This window comes from Ischnura elegans, chromosome 9, assembly GCF_921293095.1.
Source record: "Ischnura elegans chromosome 9, ioIscEleg1.1, whole genome shotgun sequence".
Lineage (NCBI taxonomy): Eukaryota > Metazoa > Arthropoda > Insecta > Odonata > Coenagrionidae > Ischnura > Ischnura elegans.
Genome location: NC_060254.1, coordinates 101,677,255 through 101,700,467, shown reverse-complemented (window position 1 = coordinate 101,700,467; position 23,213 = coordinate 101,677,255). Strand labels below are relative to the sequence as shown.

At 36.2% G+C, this 23,213-nt stretch overlaps 1 protein-coding gene across 1 annotated transcript in view; it reads left to right on the top strand.

Annotated features, from left to right (window-relative positions):
* LOC124165820 (neurobeachin-like protein 1) overlaps positions 1-21,819 on the top strand; it is a 34,923-nt gene extending 13,104 nt beyond the window's left edge. Inside the window, exons 2-17 of the mRNA XM_046543345.1 lie at positions 1,974-2,097; positions 3,324-3,492; positions 3,797-3,910; positions 5,151-5,303; positions 5,636-5,837; positions 7,323-7,437; positions 7,598-7,729; positions 8,056-8,164; positions 8,265-8,374; positions 9,761-9,974; positions 12,439-12,644; positions 12,990-13,162; positions 14,304-14,611; positions 15,915-16,061; positions 16,162-16,328; positions 18,597-21,819. Coding sequence (XP_046399301.1) covers positions 1,974-2,097; positions 3,324-3,492; positions 3,797-3,910; positions 5,151-5,303; positions 5,636-5,837; positions 7,323-7,437; positions 7,598-7,729; positions 8,056-8,164; positions 8,265-8,374; positions 9,761-9,974; positions 12,439-12,644; positions 12,990-13,162; positions 14,304-14,611; positions 15,915-16,061; positions 16,162-16,328; positions 18,597-18,732 — 2,579 coding nt within the window. The 3' untranslated portion in view covers positions 18,733-21,819. The remainder of the gene's footprint in view (positions 1-1,973; positions 2,098-3,323; positions 3,493-3,796; positions 3,911-5,150; positions 5,304-5,635; positions 5,838-7,322; positions 7,438-7,597; positions 7,730-8,055; positions 8,165-8,264; positions 8,375-9,760; positions 9,975-12,438; positions 12,645-12,989; positions 13,163-14,303; positions 14,612-15,914; positions 16,062-16,161; positions 16,329-18,596) is intronic.
* The last annotated feature ends 1,394 nt before the right edge of the window (positions 21,820-23,213 follow it).

The window sequence follows — 23,213 nt, the reverse complement described above, 5'->3', positions numbered from 1 at the left end:
TGCCACTTTTGTAAGGGCATTAATCTATAAGCAGCTACTAACATTCCCATGAATAAGTGACCAGCTGTGGTTACGAAAGGTTAAGCCAAGAAATTCTGGTGCAATAAACGGCATGCACTGGTATGTATAATGTAAAAAATAAATTAAATACTTTTATATTCGTTTGAATAGTAGTGCTTTAGTAGTAAAATAGTGGGTTTCCATTGCAATTAATGGATTAGGAACCTCCCTCAGGTAGATGAATATTCTTCATTCTCCAAAGCAGGTATTTTGATAGTACCTACCCCATGAAATTTGCATTTGATTGCTTGCGTAAACACATAGGAAACTTCCAAAACTGGTGTAATTTTTCTTTCACATCTACATAATTTATGGCAATCATGCCTCCATAGGCGGATCCAGACCCTCAAAAATATGCTAGATTTTTAATACGGTCCCATTATCATTGCGTTCGTTTTGTATTACGAGGTATCCTTGTGCCCCCCCCTGAACAAAATCCTGGATACGGCCTTGCTTGTGCCCCTCCCAAAAAGAAATCCTGGATCCGCCCCTGCATGCCTCTATAAAAATACCTAAATACCCTAGCTTTGTTTTACATCGCACTTACAGAGCTCTCATATTCCTCCTCTGATATCACTCCCCATCCCTAGCAAATATTCTCTCTAATTCAAATTATATTCAACTTATGCATGTAGATTTTTTGGACAAGTTTGTCTTTGTCTTGCATCAAGGTAATGCATCAGTTTTCACTAATATTTTACCTGCAATCAAACTCATTTTCTTTTCTGAAGGCAATACTTGATTCCTGCATGAGAATATTTGTCAGAAAGGAATGAGTGCTGAGTAAAAACTCCAGGTTCCCACTATTTCCGTCTATTTTGGTGACATTATTTGCTTCCTTTTTCCTTGGGAGAATCTTTCTCCCTCCTCTCCCGTAAATCCATCAATGTAATGCTTCGAGCTATTTCGTATGCAAAATTGTCCCTTTCACTTTGTTTCTGCATTTGTGGACTGATGACTACATCATGATTTATAAACCTTCAGTTATTCAGTTGGCGGATTAATGCTGTTGTTTTGGGAAGGGGGGTTCATTACTTTCCAAAAATCAGGAATTTGATTTCCTCGCAATGAGCTAATTTTCAGCCAATTCAAGCGCTAGTAATGGTCTATTGGGTATCCAATCGCCAACCTAATTTGGCAAGGAGATTAACAGTGGTGTAATGAGCTACTTGTGTTGAGGCAAAGTCATTGATTTTGCCACATTATCCAGAATAGGATGCTCCCTATCATTCTATAGGTGATGCTAAGGTTTGTAATCTTTTTCAGACATAGGGTGTGTTTACAACTGTGCATGTTGAGGTATGAGCAACCTGCATCTAAATATATGTTGATTAAATTTATGTGCTCGGTTATTTTGCACGATTGACGGTTGTTTATCCCCATTTTCAGTACTGCATATTCACCAGCTAATGACTTAGTTTTAGAAGGCATGTGAAAAAATGTATTTGTTCATTTAAATGCTTTTTTTCTTTCGAATTATCCTTTGAAATTTGTTGTGCCACTCATGTGATTATACAGTGTTTTAGGCTACCCCAAACTTTTCTCTGTGCAGCTTGAGAAAAGTTAAATATGAAACCTATGGATAATTTTATTCTAATATCTATGCCAGCAATGATACTTCATACCTTGATTTATATTGGCTATGGTGGTACAGTTTGAAATTGGCATAGTTGAAAATTGAGCTTCATGTTTATAAAGTAAGATTCTAATCCTGATATTTTTTTCACCCCATGTTTCATTGCATTTCAATTAATTAGAGCAAAACATCAAGGGATAATTAGCATATTATGCATATGAATATCACGTGACATATTATTTATATTTGTTTGGTTTAAGCATTAATATTTTTGCTCAATCCTCACACACATTATGTATGAGTTATCAATCTAACTTTATAAGCTTTTGTTTGGCAGGGTGGGTGACAAGAATCCACACAGATGACATCCCTCACTCAATGACGATTTCCGCTGCTGTCTGCCCTGAGTCAGAAGAAGAGACGACGACCGATGACGATCTACGTTCCCTATCAGATTTTGAGTATGATTTCAGCCATTTATTCCCCTAACTTACTCTGTTTCACCACTTATTTTTGCATTGCATATGGCTAGAATCTGTGTTAGGTTGTTCTTGCATTTGCCAGTAAAACTGCTGCTGGTGTTGGGTGCAATATAATCAAATGGAAGCTTTCACATGATGAATGGGCTGGTGCTGATACTGGCTCTAGCAAGTTCAGCCAACATACTAGGCAAGTTGGTTGCCAGTGACAGCAGCAGTTGTTAGTTTTAATGTTTTTAAATGCACTCTTTCACATCCATTCCAACTACGCCTATGTACATATATTCAACACACTCTTCATTTACCAAGTAAAATTCCTCTGATAGCCGGCAGTTGTGATTATGAAGTGCACTGTACACAAGTGACACTATTCTTGTGGAAGCTTTCAATGTGAGTATAGTAAGTGTGATCAAGGTTTCATGGCTTTTACCTCGTTGTTTGATGCAAATTGATGACACTTTGGCCAGCAATCTCACCAGCATCTTCTGGTCAGGAGTGGAATATGAAGTAAAATGGATCTTTATAGGTATACATATATACTAGAGTGGTAGTAGTTGCGTTTGTTTTTCTGTGAGGTTTGCTGTGATTGGTTGAGGTTTTATTTGAGTTTTGAGAGAGTTTCCATGAAATGGTCTCCCCAAGCATATGATAGTGAATAGCTATCCTCTCTATTGAAGTTTCATGGCATTTTGGTGACTTAATTAATAGCTTCTCAGGTGATTTGGCAGTACCTATATTGTTTGGAGATCACTCTCCAGTTCTCAAAGTCAACCTAATATTAGGGTTCAATGCCAGCAAACTTGTACAAAAAAGGATTGCAACGACCTATTCTTTGTTTTATATATGCAGGCTATTTTGCATCTATCTCCACTTCTGATTTGAAGATAGGATTGCCAGCAAAGCTGTCACATCGAACTCCAAGGTGGAAATCCCAAAACCATGATCACAATAGTGAAATTGCAGCGTAGTGGTGAATATTCACTGTACAATTTCACTGGTCATTTATTTTTTTAATGTGTCTCTATATATGAGTGAATGATCATGCATTTTGGTCACATCAAACCTGTGGCTGTCATTTGTTTGAGTGATGAACAAGTTCTTGTTTCTTTACCACACATTCCAGTTTTAAATGAAAAAAACCTTTTTGCTAAAACTTAAACGGTTCAGTGATTGATAGAATGTTTATTGTTGGATGTGAATTTTTCTAGTCTTGAAGGAGCCAAAGAAAGTGGAAAGGAGAAAATGGTGATCTCTCAAGACTGTGATTTGGTCACCCTAATGTCAGTTGTGAAAGGCCGTCTGGAAGTTACTACGGCACACATTTCTTTTACTGATCTCAGCCCTGTTAAAGAAGATGTCGAAAGGCAGGACTTCAAAGTGAGTTATCAAATTCATTTCCATGCGATGTAATAATTTATTTTTAACCTGCAAACTTGTGGAAATAAGCTTGGTTAAGTCAATGATGGAAGAGTGTGACATAATGCTTTATGTGTATTAGTAAAACTTAGCCATATTTTTAATGCCCAATAGCATGAACTTCTAGTGGCATTGGTGAAGTTAAGTTGATGACTTCATTAAATCAATTTGATATGGTACAGCTACAGCCAACTTGCTTTTAAATAAATACAAATGGTTGAGTGCGTTTGCAGCAGAAATTAACAATTATTGTTTTGTTTTTCAGTTGCCTATATCAAGGCTGAAAGATATGTATCCTCGAAGATACAACCTGCGAAGAAGTGCAATTGAATTCTTTTTGACTGATCAGACCAATTACTTCCTTAACTTTGACACTAAGGTAAGATTATTAAGAATACTTTATTTAGCACCAAAATCTGTGTTGAGTTGATCCTTACATTTTTTCCTAGAAAAATTATCAGATTTCTTCTTCTCGGGAAGTGAATAAATATATAAGTATACATATAGTGAACAAATATGAATAATTTTGGAAATGAAATTGCAGTGGAAGTTGCAGTAAATGTCTACTAATTTGTAAAATTTTAAGTTTGCCTCCCAAATGCAGTCATCACTAGAATTATAGATGGTTGCTGAAAGGAGGAGTAATTTACACCTGTTAGGTTTTTGGTTGCAGAAAGAAGGAGCTACTTTAAAAAGTGGCCTCTCTTTGTGAAGTATGAAGGCTTCAATGTATGTATTTCTATTGCCATGGCTGTGTTCCTTGACCCTTTTCTCACTGCAACAAACCATTCAACTGCATAATTTGATTAGTTCAATTTATTTATCAATATTATTGTAGTGAGAGTGGCTGTGGTGTAAAAATAATGCTGAACAATGCAAATGACATATATGTATGTACTTCTCATCTCAGTGGTATCTAATTGCATTGCATAATACCTGCATTTTTGAGTGATTTCTAATGAGAATGAAGTTTTCGTGGTCCTTTTTGACAGCAATTCGGCCAGAAATAGCCTGCAATCTCTCTGAATTTCATTTTGGAAAAGAATAACTGTGAGATTTACATTGCATAATATTAAAATTGGAGTGTCTACATTCAATCTTCATTTTATGGGCAACCTATTATGAATTACTACTTTTAGAACTTTGTTATGCAGTTTTTCTTAAAACGTGTCATCCTTACTTGTATTCAGTGGGGAAGTACATATTGTGGTACTGTGTATTGCTTGCTGCAGGGGCGGAGGGGTACAGTAATTACCTGCAAAAGTGAAGGTTGCAGTTTTGAGTCCAGATTGGGAAGGTGGGAAGTGTCAGGGGATCAATGTTTGTGGAGTTTCATTTTTATTCATAGTAAAAAGGCCAAATAGAGCTGTTTTCAGGGTGTAGAATGTATATTTAAAAATGCCAAATTGAAAAAATACAGCTGCATAAAAGCAAATCACCCGGAACAAACATAGGTTAATTTTTTCTCTTTTTTTATTAGTTTACATTAATGAATAAATGAAATCTTTTAAGTGCCTTCATTAAATTATAACTATTTGTATTTTATCACTTTAAAGCCAATAATGATATAGAGTATGAGATGCATTGCTTTTTTTTCACTTGTATTCCTTATTCGATAGGTACGTAATAAAGTCTACTCAAGCATTCTCAGTCTGCGGCCTCCTAATCTTTCAACTCATCATGCAAGGTCTCCAGCAGATTTGCTCAAAGCATCTGGTCTCACTCAGAAGTGGGTTGCAAGGGAAATCAACAATTTTGACTATCTAATGCAGGTAAGGTTGAATATCTGACAGCATACTTTATATTACGAAGTTATATCTAAACCTTATGTTTTATCTAACTCTCTAAACTAGCATTTTTAACTCCTTGCTTATCCTTTATCTTTCTTTCTCTCATTATTCCTATCAAAGTCATTCCTTCTAGATATCTTTGATGGGAAAAAAATTAATACGGTCATTATATTTGTCGATTTTTAATTCCTATTATTTATACAATCATTAACTATCTCCTTAAGCCTGTTCGTCAACTATTAATTCTAAATTTTTGGGGTTGATCAAGATTATTCTGATTGATTCTACTTCATATATTTGCCATTTTCTTCTAGCTGAATACCATTGCTGGGAGGACATACAATGATCTCTCTCAATACCCAGTTTTTCCATGGGTGTTAGCTGACTATACATCAGAAAAATTAGACTTGGACAATTCAGATTCCTTCAGAGATCTCTCCAAACCAATCGGAGTGGTGAACCCCAAAAATGTGGAAGAAGTGAAAGCAAAGTATGACAGTTTTGAAGATCCATCAGGTAATAACATTATAAGTTCCAACTTACAAGTTTTTGTTTTAAACTAGGGTTTAGAATCAAATAGCTACATTTTTATCATGAATATTTGGTCACCCTTTCTAAATAATGGGAAACAAATGGTATAACAAAAAATAAAGTACCTTACACTGCTCGTAAATATATGGAAATGACTTGTAATTTACCTCATTATCCTAGTGTATAGGCAACACTTCACACAGAATCATGTTTTATGGGATAGGTGATCCATAAACAAGCTTATACTGATGGGTTTTTGGGTTGACTGATGTGATAGCAGTTCATCGAGTGTTACTCATATCAACTCCTAAGTTTCTTGAGGCTATTCATAATTTATTTATCATGTGGCATAATGCTGAGGATAAAACTAGCCTGGATGGGGTACAGTCGTAGGTCTGGCAGAAAATGGAGGCGAGAAGTGTGGAGAGAAAAAGGAATGAGGAAGTGCTAGGCATAGGAGGTGCTGAGAGGAAACAGCTAAAGGAGGCAAAGGATTTGGATGGATTGAGAACTAAGTGGGCTTGAGACAGATAACTGTTATAGACAGGAAAGAATTGGGTAAGGAAGTACATGGGAAAATAGATCAGAGTTTATTGATGAAATGAATAATTGTGCACCCTTTGCCAAGCTGGAAAGGAATATTAAATAAGAGAATTGCCCAGGGTATTTTGTACAATTTTTCATAGCGGCAGTGCTAGAACAAATACTTGCTGCATTGGCCCATCAGTTCTTGCCTCCCATGTGGGAGGTCCAGGTTCAATATCCAGCCCCTGCATTCCTAGATATTTTTTCATAGAATGAATACAGTGGCATAGCCAAAGGGGGATCCGGGGGGTCTGGACCCCCCCCCTCCCAAAATATAGAAACACAATTACTGTCCTTCATAAAAGAAAACAAAATATTGAAAAATAAGGAATTTACAACATGTGTCTTAAATGAATTAAGTTTTTCGATTATGAAGTGTTAAAATTAGTTTAATACCCATTACTTAGTGCCCAGTTTCCAAAAATTTATCCCCCTGGTTTTGGAACCCCCCCCCCAAACAAAATTCCTGGCTATGCCACTGAATGAATACTTTTAAAAAATTATTATTGTAAGTTATAATGCAAAACCTGGTATCTACAATTTAAAACATTAGATTCAGTATTTTACCACTCGAAGTTGTCAACCCTTATTCCAATTTTAGACCTAGCATTGAAGAATTAGGGGCAGTATCAGTGACTGTGGGGTAAAGCCCCTGCCTACCAAACCAAAGGTTGTGGGTTCAAGCCCCACCTGGATAAGTTGACCCTCTCCAAGTCATGGCGATCAAGGCAATATTGATATTCGTCAGATTTCCACTTCATAAAATCCTTAAAATTCACGGTCTTCAGGGTGGTGAAAATGAATACAAAAAACCAAGAATTGAGTTGACCAATTATCAGATGCATTACATTGTTTGCTAATGATGTGCATTGCTCTCTATTTCAGGGACTATTGCAAAGTTTCATTACGGCACTCACTATTCTAACTCTGCTGGGGTTCTCCACTACCTCGTCAGAGTTGAGCCATTCACAACCCTTCACATTGAGCTACAGAGTGGAAGGTATACTGTGGAAATATTTTATTTTTTTAACTTTAAGTCTGTCTTTCCTTGATGGATCTATCATGTGTTCTCACATGTTGATAAAATTATTATGTATTGGTCCAAAATTCTGGTATTTTAGGAGAAGTCAATTTTTTGTGATACTTTTTTTATTTTCCAGATTTGACGTAGCCGATAGACAGTTTCATTCCATACCCCAGACTTGGAAACTATTGATGGACAACCCAAATGATGTAAAGGAACTAATACCAGAGTTTTTCTACATGCCAGAATTTCTTACTAATCATAATGGGTAATATATTCTTCTTCATAGCACTGCAATGTTAGGATTGGTTTACTGCAGCCCTACATTTTTTCCCTCTCCCAAGGTGGTTTCTTCAGTTTCCTGGTGTTTTTCTTCCATTTGTCCTTAGTTACCTGGCTGAATTAATTGTCTCATGGCCTTTTTTGGAGAACTTTTCATTTGATTTTTTTCTCCATTGTGTATCTCACATGAATACTGTGTGTAAACGTGTGACCAATCCAATAGGCTCATCTATGAGATCTTCTAAAATAATGTTTCCTGCCAATAATATTTTCATCTGCTTTTCTTATATCCTTTTTTCTCAAATATTCTAGGTTTGATCTAGGCCTGTTGCAGGGATCAAAGGAGCGAATTAACGATGTCACATTACCAAAATGGGCTTCTGATCCTGTGGACTTCATTCACAAGCACAGAGATGCTTTGGTAAGCTTATTTCATTTCCTCTCATGTCTATTTTGAAGAGCAATACCCTATCTTAGATTTATAATAATGTAATTAAAAACTTTCTTTTTCACGATTCTAGGAATCTGAGTATGTGTCTGCCCATCTGCATGAATGGATTGACCTAATATTTGGCTTCAAGCAAAAAGGACCAAAAGCTGTTGAGGCATTAAATGTCTTCTATTATTGCAGGTATAACTAAAACTTATAAGTTGTGTTAATTTATCAGAAGTTTAATCAGAGTTATAATAAGTACTTATGGCAGACTTAACCTTTTTGCTATGTAATTGAAGATTAGGTATATGTATTGCTCTGTTGTAAGGTGTTGGAATGTATTACTCAATGTAAGGCTATTGCAGTATGCCTCATACCCAGGGGGGCCTGGGGGTCCGGACCCCCCCTCCCCCCCCCCCCCCAAAATAGAGAAACACAATTATTTTCCTTCGTGAAAGGAAAAAAATATTAAAAAATCATGAATTTACAAAATATTTTTTTTTTATGAAGATTTTTCTATTATGAAAAGTGTTAAAATTAGTTAAAAACCCATTACTTAGTACCTTTTTTTTCAAAAATTTCCCCCCCTTTTCATGAAGGATATAGTACTTTCCTGGCAAATCTTGTTGATGAAGTCTTCACGGGAAATCAGCCGGGTCAAGATTGACATTGCTGCCAACATTTCAATGGCCTTCTCTGCCATCATCTTCAGGGCAAACGATGGACATGGTTAGTGGCAGGCTTATATACCCATTTGGGAAATAAATAGGATATCAGAGCACAAACGGTGCATTAGGCTTGGATTCCCAGAGAAATCTGTCATAGCCGACCACTGCATTAAATACAATCATACCATCAAGTTCAATGAAACCAAAATCCTCTGCAATTGCGACTGTCTTACAAAAGAGGCCGTCGAAATAAGAATCGAAAATAATAAGTGAATAGAGACGCGGGTTTCAACCTCAGCAAAACATGGAATCCCATGATCAAAAGAATGAGAAAGTTGAGAGGAGGAAGACAACCTAAAACTGACCAATCACAGACAACTTGACCGCCCCATATGAGTATATAAGCCTGCCACTAACCAGGTTCATCATTCGCCCTGAAGACGATGGCAGAGAAGGCCATTGAAATGTTGGCAGCAATGTCAATCTTGACCCAGCTGATTTCCCGTGAAGACTTCATCAATATTAAACAGCAGTTTGGGGGCCAACTACACATTTAAATGAGGTTTTACAATGTAATAATTGGTTGGGAAACATAATGCAATACTCTGTGCCTCAATTATCATGTGGTAAAAGTGCAAAGGCTTTACAAGGGGTGGCTGATCTTTGCAGGATTCATGTAAATGTCCATAATTTTTTTGCTGACAAAAAGATCTCTATGGGATTGAAAAGAGGGCCTTACAGGCCCACAACTGGCTCACAAGCCATAATTTAGAGACCCCTGTGATAGAGTTTTAAATTTTAACTGAAGTCTATTCTCCAAACAAATCTGATTGGATGTAAGGTGCAGGTAGATGTTGCTGATATAAGCTTTGGAAAGAGGCGTAGGAATTAACCTTTAATCAATTTATTTTCAAAGCTATGAAGGTGCGGTGGATTTGGATGCGATAGCTAACTCTTTTGAAAGAGAGGCAGTGGAGGGTATGATTAACAACTTTGGGCAGACACCGTCGCAGCTTCTGCATGGCCCACATCCCAAGAGAATGCCTCTTGGAGAAGCACTGCAAAGAATGCTGATCAAGCGGGCTGACCTTTCTCTGCATCTCGAGCGACTCTGTTCCGTATCTGTTCTGGTAAGTCAATTGAGCTCACCTTTTTTCATTTTAATGTTTGCGTTTTATATTTTTTTACATTTGTGGTAATTTTTATCATTTGTGGGACTTAGCTTTGCATTATGGCATCCATACAATAAGGATCCCAGGGATGTCGGTGGAAAACATACATCCCGTTCTCAAGGACTTGTTTATTGAATATTTTTCTGGAAATATGCTCACTGACCATTCTAAGTTCGTTAATTCCGTACGCTCCTAATTTATTCTAGGGAGCATACGACTGAAAATTTTTCTAAGTCCAGAAAATCCAAGATGGCGCTGGTCGCATTAACAAATGACAACACGCTATGCGCATGGTATAATAAACTATTTATTAACCTTTAACATAAAAATGTACATCACCAAAAACGGCAATGGAAGCAGAATCAGGGGTCAAATTACTTTTACAAAATACAATTAAACGATCTTCAGGTTTGAATTTCATACACCTCTTAGATGTTAATACATTTGAAGAAACAGTAGTACAATGCTCCTTCTGATAGGACTGAAAATTATTCATTTGAATTGTTTTATAACACAAAACATCAGATGCAGGAAAACTTTCAAGGCCACCAATATTCATCGTAACATTGTTAGGTATACGTGCGAAGCAAATTGTAAGCCAATATGAACCTTGTACATTGTGATCATTACCTACAGCAAAGGTAAACTTAAAACCAAAAAGTGTTCCAATGGTATCAGCAACCCAAACATTAACGCCTCCAGCATGATTAGCCTTCAAAACAGTACAATCCTTGATGATTTTCTCCACTGGTCTCCGAGGAGCCCATCTTCTTACAGAACGATACTTAGGCATGTTGTACCAACACTGACGTCAAAAGTGACACTCAACTCTTTCAGAGAGAGAGGAAGCTCTTATCTACACCGGATGTAGCGAGCGAGAGCCGAGGCAGCCAGCGGGATGGGGACCGGAAACTGACGTCACCATAGGGATTTTATATGGAGTTCTGGACTTAAAAATTCTTTTTACCATAGTTCTTACACCTAATTTTATCACTGCATGGTGGACTACTCTTGAAAGTGCGAAGCATGTACTTACATAATTTGGCCTTATTCAAAAAGTCACTAAAGTTAGAAGAGTGAAATATTCTCAGGTGCCTACATGTTTGCCTCATTGGTACTCCTTCAGTGATGGGCATCTTGTATGTCGATACATTTGGTGTGAAAGTCTTTACTACAGTCCTCGCAAAAGATTATGTTAACCCTTTCCTATCGGCAATGTTTTCAATGCTACTATTAGCATGAGAATATTTTAAACATCTCTGTACAAAGCTCTTTTTTGGGGTGGAATTACCCTGGTAATTTCGTCCCTCAGATTTGGGACCCAGCTCAACCTCCATCCATCCGTCCCTTACCCCGGCCACTGGACAAGACCCTCTAACCCTATCATAGCACGAACCCACGGACAACTTATTGTGTTACCAGTGTTTTGCTAACCAAACATTGTATTTGATTTTCAACAATTTACTCTTCTAAAAGAATTACTAACATTTTTTAAGCATTGTGGAATTTTAAATGGATTTCTAGCATTAACAACAACAAAGTTAGTACATATGTAAATGCAAGGTAATAAAGCTATAAGTCCAGAAGTCCATTATTTCAATGCTAAAATTTCGTTTAGAAATTGCTTATGCACAGAGCAAAACGAAGAATTCATTTCAAAGTATAAAAAAATTGTAGTATGCAACAATATATATCATTGAAAAAACTGTTGACAATATTACCACTTCGCAACAGATTCCTGTGGTGAGGATGGTCATAAATGAGTGGGAGGGTTGGGCTTAATTTCCGAGAGTGGCCTAGTTAAGCTGGTTCTTAGGCCAGGCTTGAATGCATTCAACATTTGCTATCTCAGCAGTCACTTCTCTTCCCCTGCAACAGCTATACACGATGTCTGGTCGTCTGCATTGAAAATTCCACGACAGCTATACCCAACGTCAGGTCTTCTGCGCATGAAAATGCCCTTCAGCTCCACCCAACATTCCGCGCAAAAGGGTTTAGGCATACAAGTTTGGGACTAGAAGAGTCTTTTGTCTAAAAACCCATTTTTCATAGCATTAAGTCAAGTTAAACCCTGGTTTCTAAGAACCATGCATCTATGGCTGCATGATGTATGACAGAGTACCAAGCTCAGTGGTCTTTACTTGAGGTCTGTGCATTTTGTTTCCAAGTACATATTGCGTACAGTGCAGGGGCAGAATATTGCTGTGTGATCATTGAATCACATCATGCAGTCGTTGCCTCCTGGACAGGTTCTTACACCTGCGTCACATAGTGTCTAACAATCCTGCTTCTTCAGAAATTTCTCTCCTAGAACGATCCATGATTGTACAAAGCTCAAGATTCATGAAGTTGCTAAAGATACATGGTTCATAGAAAACATTATGTGAGTATTCTCGTTTTTACTATTCACTTTTATTTGTAGGTATCAAATGAAAATGATCCGCTGGTATTTGTGAGCACACCGAGATCTCCACCACGAGGCAGCTTTTTACAAACAAGTCTTCCTGATAATGTGGTTACTGTAACTCGATCTGGTATTATTGGAGTGCATTCATGGGTTCCTCATGGTACATCAAGCAGCAATTTGAACTTTAATTTTGACATCGATCCTTCTATCAACAGCAATAAGTAAGTTCTTTCAATTTTTTGTCTTTATAGCCTGCCGCTTGTTTGGCAGACTTATGAATTATTAACCATACGAAAAATATTATACTATGAAAACACAAAGTAATTGTGTAATTCATTTTTTAATATAAAACAAATACATATTTCAATTGATGTGACCAAATTAATGGGATGTGATGATGTGGTCGGCTGGATAGGCACAGAATGTCGCCATTGATCTGTACTGAATGTTTCAAAGTGGAATTTAATCGTAGGAAATATTCGTTGTACAAGTAATTTATGGTAATCTATTTTGAATAAAGTGGAAAATGTGATCATATGTTGTATGTTTTCATCATCAATCATTAGATATAGGCGGAAACTCCCAAGCACTTTCCATCCTGGACTAACGTTGAGCAGCCAAATGTTTGCTGTATCTCATGATGGGAAGCTGCTCTTCAGTGTTGGCCATTGGGATTCAAGTCTTCATGTATACAGTCTCTCAAGAAATAAAACCATTGCTCATGCTATTCGTCACTTTGGTGAGTAAATTGAGGCTACTTCCATAAATCCACATCCATAAGGGAGAACCCCGTATGTGGTTAAGCACTTCAATTTCTTTTTCCATTTTATGTGTCCTCTTTTCATTATTTTGTATGCAACGCCACATTATTTTTCCTCTGACTAACTAACCTCAAGTAGACATCTTTCCTCAATACCAGGGGTGAAATTCCCCATGAAAAAATATTTTGGCTCAGCCTGGATTCCAAACTGTATGTCCCAAATTTTCAGCCATCTTTTCTGATTTGAATTCCTTACGTGGTACATATAACCAAACCATATTTTGAAGTCTCAATTCCACACTTAGCACTGGAGATGGAGGTTATGCTCACTAAGCCACTGTTGGAAAGAACAGCCCTACTTTTATCACTATTAAAAAACCAGAATGTCTGGGTTCGAATCTTGGCTGAGCCAAAATTTTTTTCACGGTAAATTTCACTCTTGATGTATAATTGCACTCACATTTGTGGCTGCAAAAATTACTTGTTTCATGCAGAGTTTCAAAAACATTTGTTGTGAGGTTTTAGCTGTTTAGATGTTGTTAGATTAGGTTTCAGTGCCATAACTTCCGTTCAAATACTGCTTTTTACAAATGCCGAACACGGTTCGAAAGAGGGAAGCTTGCTGAAGGCCATACACACGATCGAAAGACTCAGAAGTGGATTTTAGTCATGTGCGGAGGTGGAGAAATGGCTCCCAGCCCGACCCGCAAAGCGCGTTAGTTGACGTGCTCTGTATGTCGGCTTGGATGGGACCATGTCAATTCACGTGCTCCGCACTGAATGTGTTAATAGGGAGTTAGATGAATTTTTAAACCCAGGCCTAATCTTATCCCATGGGTCGATAATTTTTGTAAAATTAGTTTTTTTTCTTTTCATAATGTCTTATTTAATATTAATGAGTTTCTTGGAGTGTAGATATTGTGTTGAAAAAATTTTAATGCAATGTTTTGCCAGCATTTTGGAAATTTATTTTCTTTTTACAGGGCTTGAAATTAAAATGGATATAATATTGAAATATAAAAATAATTTACGTATTGTTATACGTAGCAATGTTTTAGTTTCAAATTTATAAACTCTACAAATATATACTATTAACACTTCTGCTTTAATTTGGGGACAGATTTGGTCACCTGTGTCGCACTGGACGAGTGTGGGTCTTACCTAATCACGGGTTCTCGGGACACCACGTGTGTGGTTTGGGACATAAGTGGTTTTGGTGTCGGTGGCAACATAGGTTCGGGATCGAGTGGTGGAATGGACATTGGGGGTGGAGGTCCGTTTGGAGGTGGCAGCACCACAAATATGGGTCAGAGCACGGGCATCAGTGGAGGTGCTTTGGTCCCTGTTCACACGCTGCACGGTCACGATGCTCCCGTCACCTGTGTAGCCATCTTGACTCAGTTGGATATTGCAGCCTCCGGCTCTGTGGTTAGTTCTATCAATTTTTAACCCTTTGAACTCTGTTACCGAATGCATGTGTTTCTTGCACAGTTCTGATATATTTTTCTCTGAACAGTTTTGAATTTTACAAATGAATTTAGTACTAATTCATACATAATTAATATGTTTTGGAGGCTCAGGGTCAAATTCTGGCCTAGCCAAATGCTTTTACTCACTGTGACTTTCATCCTTTGCATCTATTCGTGTATGAAGCTTCTATGTATTTTATAAGTTCTTCAAAGTCTCATTGGTCATAAGTGTAAATAGAATACTCAGAGGAACCACGCTATTGATGTTTGTGCATAAATTATGCCTTTCTCAATGTTCTTTAACCACTATACTCAGAAATGAGTTTCTGATATTGTGTTAGACACTCTGGAGGAGTGCTCAAGTGGTTGACTGCTTATTTGATGTGGTGTGATGCCTCCAAGTCTCCCATTTATGTCATGCTTTCTTTTACATGAAGCCTTCATATAGGTGATTGTCAACATGCATACGTGGTAAATTTATGATATTACATATGTGTTTTACACTTTTTTGTGTCAATATTTTTGTGGCCTTGTATTTTATTAATATGGAGATCCTTGATGTCTTGCATAGTCTTTACAAGTCTAAGTCTAAGTTTTGAAAAAATAACACAAGGTACATACTATGTAATTGATGTCTTCTTGTAATTGTACTCTTCAGTGCATGTGGAGATGGGTGGTGAAATCATGGGTAGTGAAACTCCATGATTATCCAATCAATTTATTATTGCTTTTTTATGCAATTCTCCTTACAATCTCAGTCATTAGTTCTCAATCATGAGTTAGTTACATTAGCATAAAAAATCAGCAAGGCCCCCTTTGCAACAATACCCAAGCAGCACCTGATAGCATGAAATGCACATTATATGCGCATTCATGTGCATTGGTCGCGAATCCACGGATTGTCCGCACAGTGGTATATCAGTCGTATACAATCTAAGCACGAAAATAATTTCGAGTCGTCGTCGATAATTATATGTACTTCTAAGTAAAAAACCTACAAGATTGTGAGGTTCCATGATTTTGCAATGCAAAATATGCATTTATTTCCCTGGATTATGGAGATCTTCTTGGAGATGTGCCTCATCTTTCATGTATGAAAGATAATGGCACCATTTAAGGTTGCTACATACATGTATGACACCTCAGACTCTTTCAGCCTTGTGCTGATATAAAGTATTGGTGTCTGTGAGTCTATATGCTTTTATCTGCATTTGTATTGCTAGTTCTTGTCCCTTAATCCTGTCAATTTGTCATTTCTCCAGGACGGTACAGTAAATGTTTTCACGATACAAGAGGGCCAGTATCTCAGAACGTTTCCTCCCTTGGAGTGCATCGAAAATTTAAGTCAAGAAATAATGCACATTGCAATTTCCAACAATGGGCATGTAGCATTTGCTACAAGGGAAAAGGTAATTACTTACGGATAAGTTTGGAAAAAAATGGGATTGTTGTTTTTCAAATATGTATACAAGGATAACATTAATTTAAAATTTGCTTATTTAACTTCAGGGATCATGTTCTCTTCATGTTTATACTGTGAATGGTCATCACCTTGGCTCAGAACCTGTACCAGGAAGGGTAACAGGATTAACAATAATAGGAGGGAATCAGAACTACAAAAGTCATGTGATCACCACTGATGATGCTGGTGATTTAACACTAAGGAGCCTCATTAGGTAAGCTGGAAATATGATGTGAAACAAAACCTTTTTCCCATGAATGGTATTAAATAGTATGTGTATGTTTATTAGGTAGTAATGCCCAAGAAATTTGTGGCCAGTAGCAAATAGCAACTATTATTTAGGCATAAGATAGATATTTTTTTCCAACGCCCATGGAATTTTAACGGCAGCCGGCCTAACTGCTATTTATGTCGATCTAGCGATTTGATCGTTGCATTATTCTTCCTCATAGGATAATCCTTTAAAATCGCTGGCACAGTAATGGTTTTTCCAGGTTTCGCTGGTAGTAGGACCCACCCGCCTCTGTGGCGGTGCGGGATTCCTCATCCCATCCCTTCCTTTCCAATCCCATCCCAGGAGGCGTCGTCGAGATCCTATCACGGCGGCACCTCCTTCATTTCTCCTTCCTGTCCTCCCCCTTCTGCGGTGCAGAGGTCATAATCTAACGCTTCCAGACCTCGGCCCAGGAGAGTAACCTAGCGAGCCTGCCCTAGGGTTTTGTAGCCACTGCTATTTATGTCGCCCTCTATCACTCAGTAACAAGAAAAAAGGGTCTTAGCCCATTTCCTAAATAGCCTTCGTGGGTTGATATTTGTTGTTTTCTCTGTATTATTAGGTAAATGTATGATCTTTTTAATTAGTTATGCTAGCTATTAGTTTTGTTGACCAATTTTTTGCCATAGTTCGTATAAACGAAATCCATCTGCTCCTCAGGACTGAGCCCATTATTTGTAATTTTAAACAATTAGTATTTTCAAAACTTCATACTATTTTTGAATAGCAGCATGTATTTACCATAGGCTTTTTGCCAGGACTACAATTTCTCAACATTTTACCGAAAATTTTGTAGTATCTTGCTCCCTATAAACGAGAGTTTACTGTATCTAGAAATTTCAAACTTTCTCCTCAGTCCCCAGAAAGAATTAATATTCATCTTTACAAAAAAAAGTGTGAAAAACTTGGCAACAAAACTATTAATGACATAGTATTTTGGATGGCAGTTTTTTTCCTTGTGTATTTTTTAACCATATCTTATATTGGACGGAAAGACCGGAAGATGAAAATTATGCAGAAGAACTGGCAGTCAACCAAGGATGAACATGTCAGAATGGGATTCCACTCATAAACTTCTCCTTTTGTAGCTTTAAATATCTTTTTCAGTGTCCTGATCATGTTTGAGTCTTTTGTTAAATGGTCACATGGGGAACAATTTTTGGGCATTTGTGAAAGCGACATTATAAAATGCAGGTGGTTGAATGCCCTACTAGGGAAAGGGATGCCTACAACATATGGTGGTCAGCAAGGTAGAGGAGGAACACAAAATAATAAATAGAAATAAATAATAAAATTGATTTCCCTATTGAATTGATTAAAATTGAAAGTATCTAAAGCAAAATATCTTCAGGTCATCAACTCCTAGAAATTTGTGATGCTATTTTTGCTTCTTAACTGGAAAAATGCTGTACACTTGACTTGAAAATAATTCTTTATTGGCATACATCTTAAAGCTCCTCTGGGTCCTTTCTTGCATAGGACCTTAATCAGGCAGTGGGCGTACAAGCATTTGTGGCCCTGGAATAGGGGTGTCTGCTGCATTTTCACCATGTTGTCAATTCAGGACTTACTAATTGTGTCTCAAGGGTAACAACATTTTTTGAACAGGAGAGGACCTTAAATTAGTCGATATAATTTTTGTATTTCAGGAATGATTCTAAAATTTTGTTTATTAAATAAAATAGTCCAATGTATATTTTGCTCACTTTTCAAAGTTATGCTGGAATTCTGATGATGGGGATATTGTTGATTACCTAATACAAGGTTGAATATAGATGAAATCTTCTTTGGTTTCTCAACTCCACGGGAGATTGCATATGTCACGATAATTTATGACTTTAAATCTACTGCAAAAGCATTTATTGTAGAATACTAACTTGTGTAATATCCCATTATGTTTAAAGCAATTCTGTAAGCACAAACTGTAGAAAAAAAACATTATTTGATATCACAAATAATTTTTCCAATCAATTTTTTTTGTCTGAATGACTTTGTATAATCTAGAGTTTCCTGTACAGATGGAATTTATGAGGTATCCCATATTTGAGCAAGTGTGTATCTAAGGACAAATAAATAAAGTAGTCACTCCTGTCTGCTATTTTCTGAGGATTATCGTTCCTCATCTTACATGAATGATGAAATTTGAAAAGATGACCTTTCTCCAATTCACTCTTGAATTTTAATAAACATTCCCTCTTATTTGATCAGGCTGAAGCCAGTGTTTGAACTTCCCCTTCACATACCAATTGAGTCAGTTGCTGTCGCAAATGGAAATACTCATCTCCTTCTGCCAACTCGGGATGGACATTTAATAGTTGTTGGATTGATGTCGGTTTCATCGTAAGGTAAATGGATATTGAAAACAAAGCATGCGTTAAAGTGTAGCACCGTAGGACAAATGTCTGTACTAGAGTCAATTCATGTGTGAATAGGCGTAAATTGAGGAAAAGAACACTTCACTGTGTGGGCCATCATACTGGCCCTTTAAAGTCTGATTCAGTGTATTTAGATGCCATTGCATATGTATTTTTGTAGTTTTTCCTTCAGTGGTGAGGAGAAATTATTACATGTAAATATGATAGCAACCATGATTGAATGAACTGCAATTATGTATTTGATTAATAAGAACATGTTGTTCCCTATTCTGTGAAGTATCAATTGATATGTTTGATTGAGAAGGAATTTTTGGGATAATTATCCGAGAAGTGGTTCTCTATGCCTGTAATGTTGATGAAAGAGGCATAAAAACATCTAAGTATGTGATTTATTTTGTAGTATTTCCAGTTGAAATCCATGGATGTTAACAAGCATATTTATATTATTGATGTGATGAAGCTTTTGTCACATTTATAGTTTGTTGAATCATTTTAAGAGCAAAATATTTTATGTAACATGCCTGATTACCGAAAGAATTTTTTGCAAGAATTAAAAGAAATTATGTTTTTAAATAATGGGACAGAGAATCCTATTTGTGAAGTATTCAGTGCTACTCATTTTTATGTAATGTTGGACTCTATAGATTCAAGTGCCATTGCTCATCTTGCAGGAATGTCAATAGTGATGCTAACTATCAATTTTTGCAGAATGATACTCATATATGGCCTAATAATACCTAGTTTGTTATGCATACCATACATACACTTGTGATTGAAAGGTTTTAGCATCTGGACTTTTAAAAGGATTTCATGTGTCAGTGCTATATATGCTCAGTAGATAAGGATTTTTACTTGCTTCCTTTTGCCGCAAATTGTGTCTATACCTCTACATTTAATACATACTTTTGAAACTTTTAGTGAAAGTTATATTTAACAAAGATTATATGATATATTGTTGATGACCATTTTGCTTTGTAAAGCCTACAAATTTCCATAACTTTAAGAGAATTGTACTGCGGCAGCCCTTGGTTAAAATGACTCGTTTTTTTCCCTACTTATAATGAAATTTACTCAAAGGTAACATTCCTGAAGCCATTATTTAAGTTTTTAAGTAGTTAATTATCTTCCATCTTTCAAAATTTTAAGTTTTAGCCATCAGTGTAGGATACTACATCGAAAGGTTCCAGTTAATTAATACATCACAATTGACTTGACTGAAATGAGATACAGTAAAGGCCATAATTATCTCTGTGAATATTTTTTGTTGTATGGGCTGCTTCATTCTTGTGTGTTGGGTCGCTGCTCATTTTCTACTATCATGGACATTTTCCCTTTTCACTTTTGGCTTCTCTTACCCGTTTGTGACTACATATTTCCAAGGCCTAATTTTTGGGATAGGTTTTATTTTTTGAAGAAGTATCATCTTATAAGTTTTTCTAATAATATAAATCTATGCGATTATCAGTAAGACATAACAAATCGGATAATCAAAGGGTAGTTCCTGTCTCATTTCATTTCAAGTGTTTAGCTAACATGCATTCACACATATTTTGATTCACTGAATTTGTCATCATGTTCAACTCGGTGAAAATACGTAGTTGAGCGAACGTATTGATTAAAGAATAAAAATTATTGCAAATACATGTGGAAGTAATATGTATTAGTACTTGAAGAGCTTTTGAAAATTCATTTATTTTTTTTATTTTTTTTAAATAGGAATATTTTTGATTTAGCATTTGACAGTCATTTGAGAAATTTCGTATTATTTTTTTCCAAATGCATGAACAAAAATATCAGCGTATTTAAGTTGAAATTGAAGTCAATTTATTTGAAAGAGCCATCATTGCACTAATTTTTGCATTCTTTGATCCACCCTTCATTGAGTTACATTTCCTCTCATGAGGCCTCTCTTAGTCTAGTCTTACTGATATTGAGTCCATGTTAGTTTCACCTCTTTACATATGCAATCCAGCTCTGTAATATTTTGTGTTATGTACCCAATTCTTTGTTTCCAGTAAACAAAAGTGCTGTTGCCATTTCTTGTTTCATACATATTATATTCTTAAGGCAGACAATTATATTGCTGGAAAATGTATGTGCCATATTCTTAGCAAGCTATCAATATAATGTTTAAGTTGACGACTTAAGATGAACAATATGTATTTTTAATTAGTTTATCTGAAATTACTATGCTTAATTCATTTCAAAAATAATTTTTCTTGAATCTGTTTCCTTTTGTTCAACCCAGTTGATTTCAATATATGGAATTGAAGGAATATATACATGTTGAGGTAGCAAAACACACATATTTGAGTGCTTACTTCATAGGCACGTGGATGTTGAAGCTGTCTCATTAAATACAAACAACGTTTTAGGGTTGATTATGGAGTGCATTATAGTGACCCCTCTAGAATTAAGAACTTACTATCTTGAGAATTCCTCATTTTTATGAGAAAACATGGGATGCCGTGCACATACTATTGTAGGAGCTATACGCAGTAAACCGGTACAAATGTCTGAAGAAGTGAGAATCAAATATTAATACAATTGGTACCATTCAAATTTGCATTAATTTTACTTAGTTAATTTCAGGTGATTGACGTTGCTTTGCTTATGAATTTATCGAAAAAATGTAGTGTAAATTATAGGAATAGGATGACTTTGCACCCGAGCTTTGCGGAGGAAAATGCTTTCCCAGTGACAGGCGTCATCCAAACTTTTATTGCCTCTCTGTAGGGATCTCTCGAGATGCATAGAACTGTGTGGGCCCATCTGAGGACCCAACTCAGTGTGATGGTGGTCACTTAGCTTCAAACCTTCTATGAATGAGCAGACTTTTTTGCGGCATGAATAGGTGGTAACAATATGGCAGTTTTATTCAAACAAAAATTTGTTGAACTAGTCCATGATTTTTTAGTTTTAGCATGTTGTATTTGTGTTTTTCTGTGCAATCAATTTTTAAAACAAAATTTTAGCGTGATTATTAAGTGATACAAGAATTTCCTAATGTTTTTGTAAATTATTAACCTTGGTAAAAACCATATTTACCAGCCTTCTTTAAAGGTATATTATTTTCCCAAGAGAGCCAAAATTTTAGCTCTTATTTTAGAGAAAAATTAGTAGGAAAATGTAATGATACATGAAAATAAATAAATTTAGAAATAAGATTACTGTAAAAAATATAGTTAAAAGAACATTTATTCTGATTGCAATCATAAAAATTTTGATAATAATACTATTCTGTTGTGTTGGGTTCAATCATTGAACTCTGCAAGATTGCATGCAAGAATTTCGATTGAAAATTGTAAGAACTCACTGTAAACCAATTTGGTCCTTTCCATGTTTTAATTTTTTATTTATGTGTAAAGCATTTGCTCATAAAAACACTACCAATACTTCAATACTACAGTAGATTCCGGTTAATTGGGACATATCTGGACTTGTGCACTCTGCCCCAATTAAGCGGCTGCCCCAATTAGGCAAACTATGGGCATAAACAAACGTTCAAATGATAGAAAGAAGATTAAAGAATGTTTATAATGCAACATAAGTTCATTAAACTAATAATTGATTAATAAATCAGCGAGTTTAGTTAATTTATAATGATTTTTAAGAATTATAACAATTTAGTTAAAAATATTTTTCACAGCCTCAGGCAACGCTGAATGAATGTCTTTTACTAAGTCCTATAAAAGAAAAGTCCTATCCTCTTGGGGATAGTATAACAACAATAGCTTTCAAAATAAGGCAAGAATAGGAACATTTGTGAAAAATAAAGAGTAAATCAAGGGAGGAAAATATAAAAAAATTGTATTCTGGAAACAAAAAATTTTAATTTCGTCGCGAGTATAGAGTCTATGTCGCCGACTCATGGCCCAATAAAGCGGCATGCTGTCCCAATTAAGCGGAGAATACTGTAGTATATTCCTCTTTGGGTTCTGTTCTTCAAGATCTGTCCCAAATAAGCGGCTGCCCCAAGTAACCTATGGACCCATTAAACAGAATATACTGTATTTGTCAACCCCAAATTTATTGTGATGGAAAATGAGTGGATGGGTCATGTACAGGTCCTACGGAGTGGGCCTCTAATACCTCCTGTGGAGTGGAGGCACACTCTTGTTTGTGATGCAGTCACTTCCCATCCTTTCTGTTGTGAATATCTCAAATTTATTCTTTTGCATTGGAAAACCTCGTCGGCTATAGCCTGCATTCATTTGTTTGCGAAGAAAAATCTTCGTTGGCCAAAGCAACTGATAGGCATGAAAGAGTTAATCATCATCACATAAAATTTACTTCTGCTAGGTATGAAAATAAAGCTATTAGGGAGCTAGAATAATTATTTTCCCATTAGTCTCAGTTCGTTGTGCCATTTGGTAGGATTATTTTTATTTTCAAAAATATTGATTTAAATTTGGAATAGGTAATTAAGCTGGCATGTGTAATTTCATCA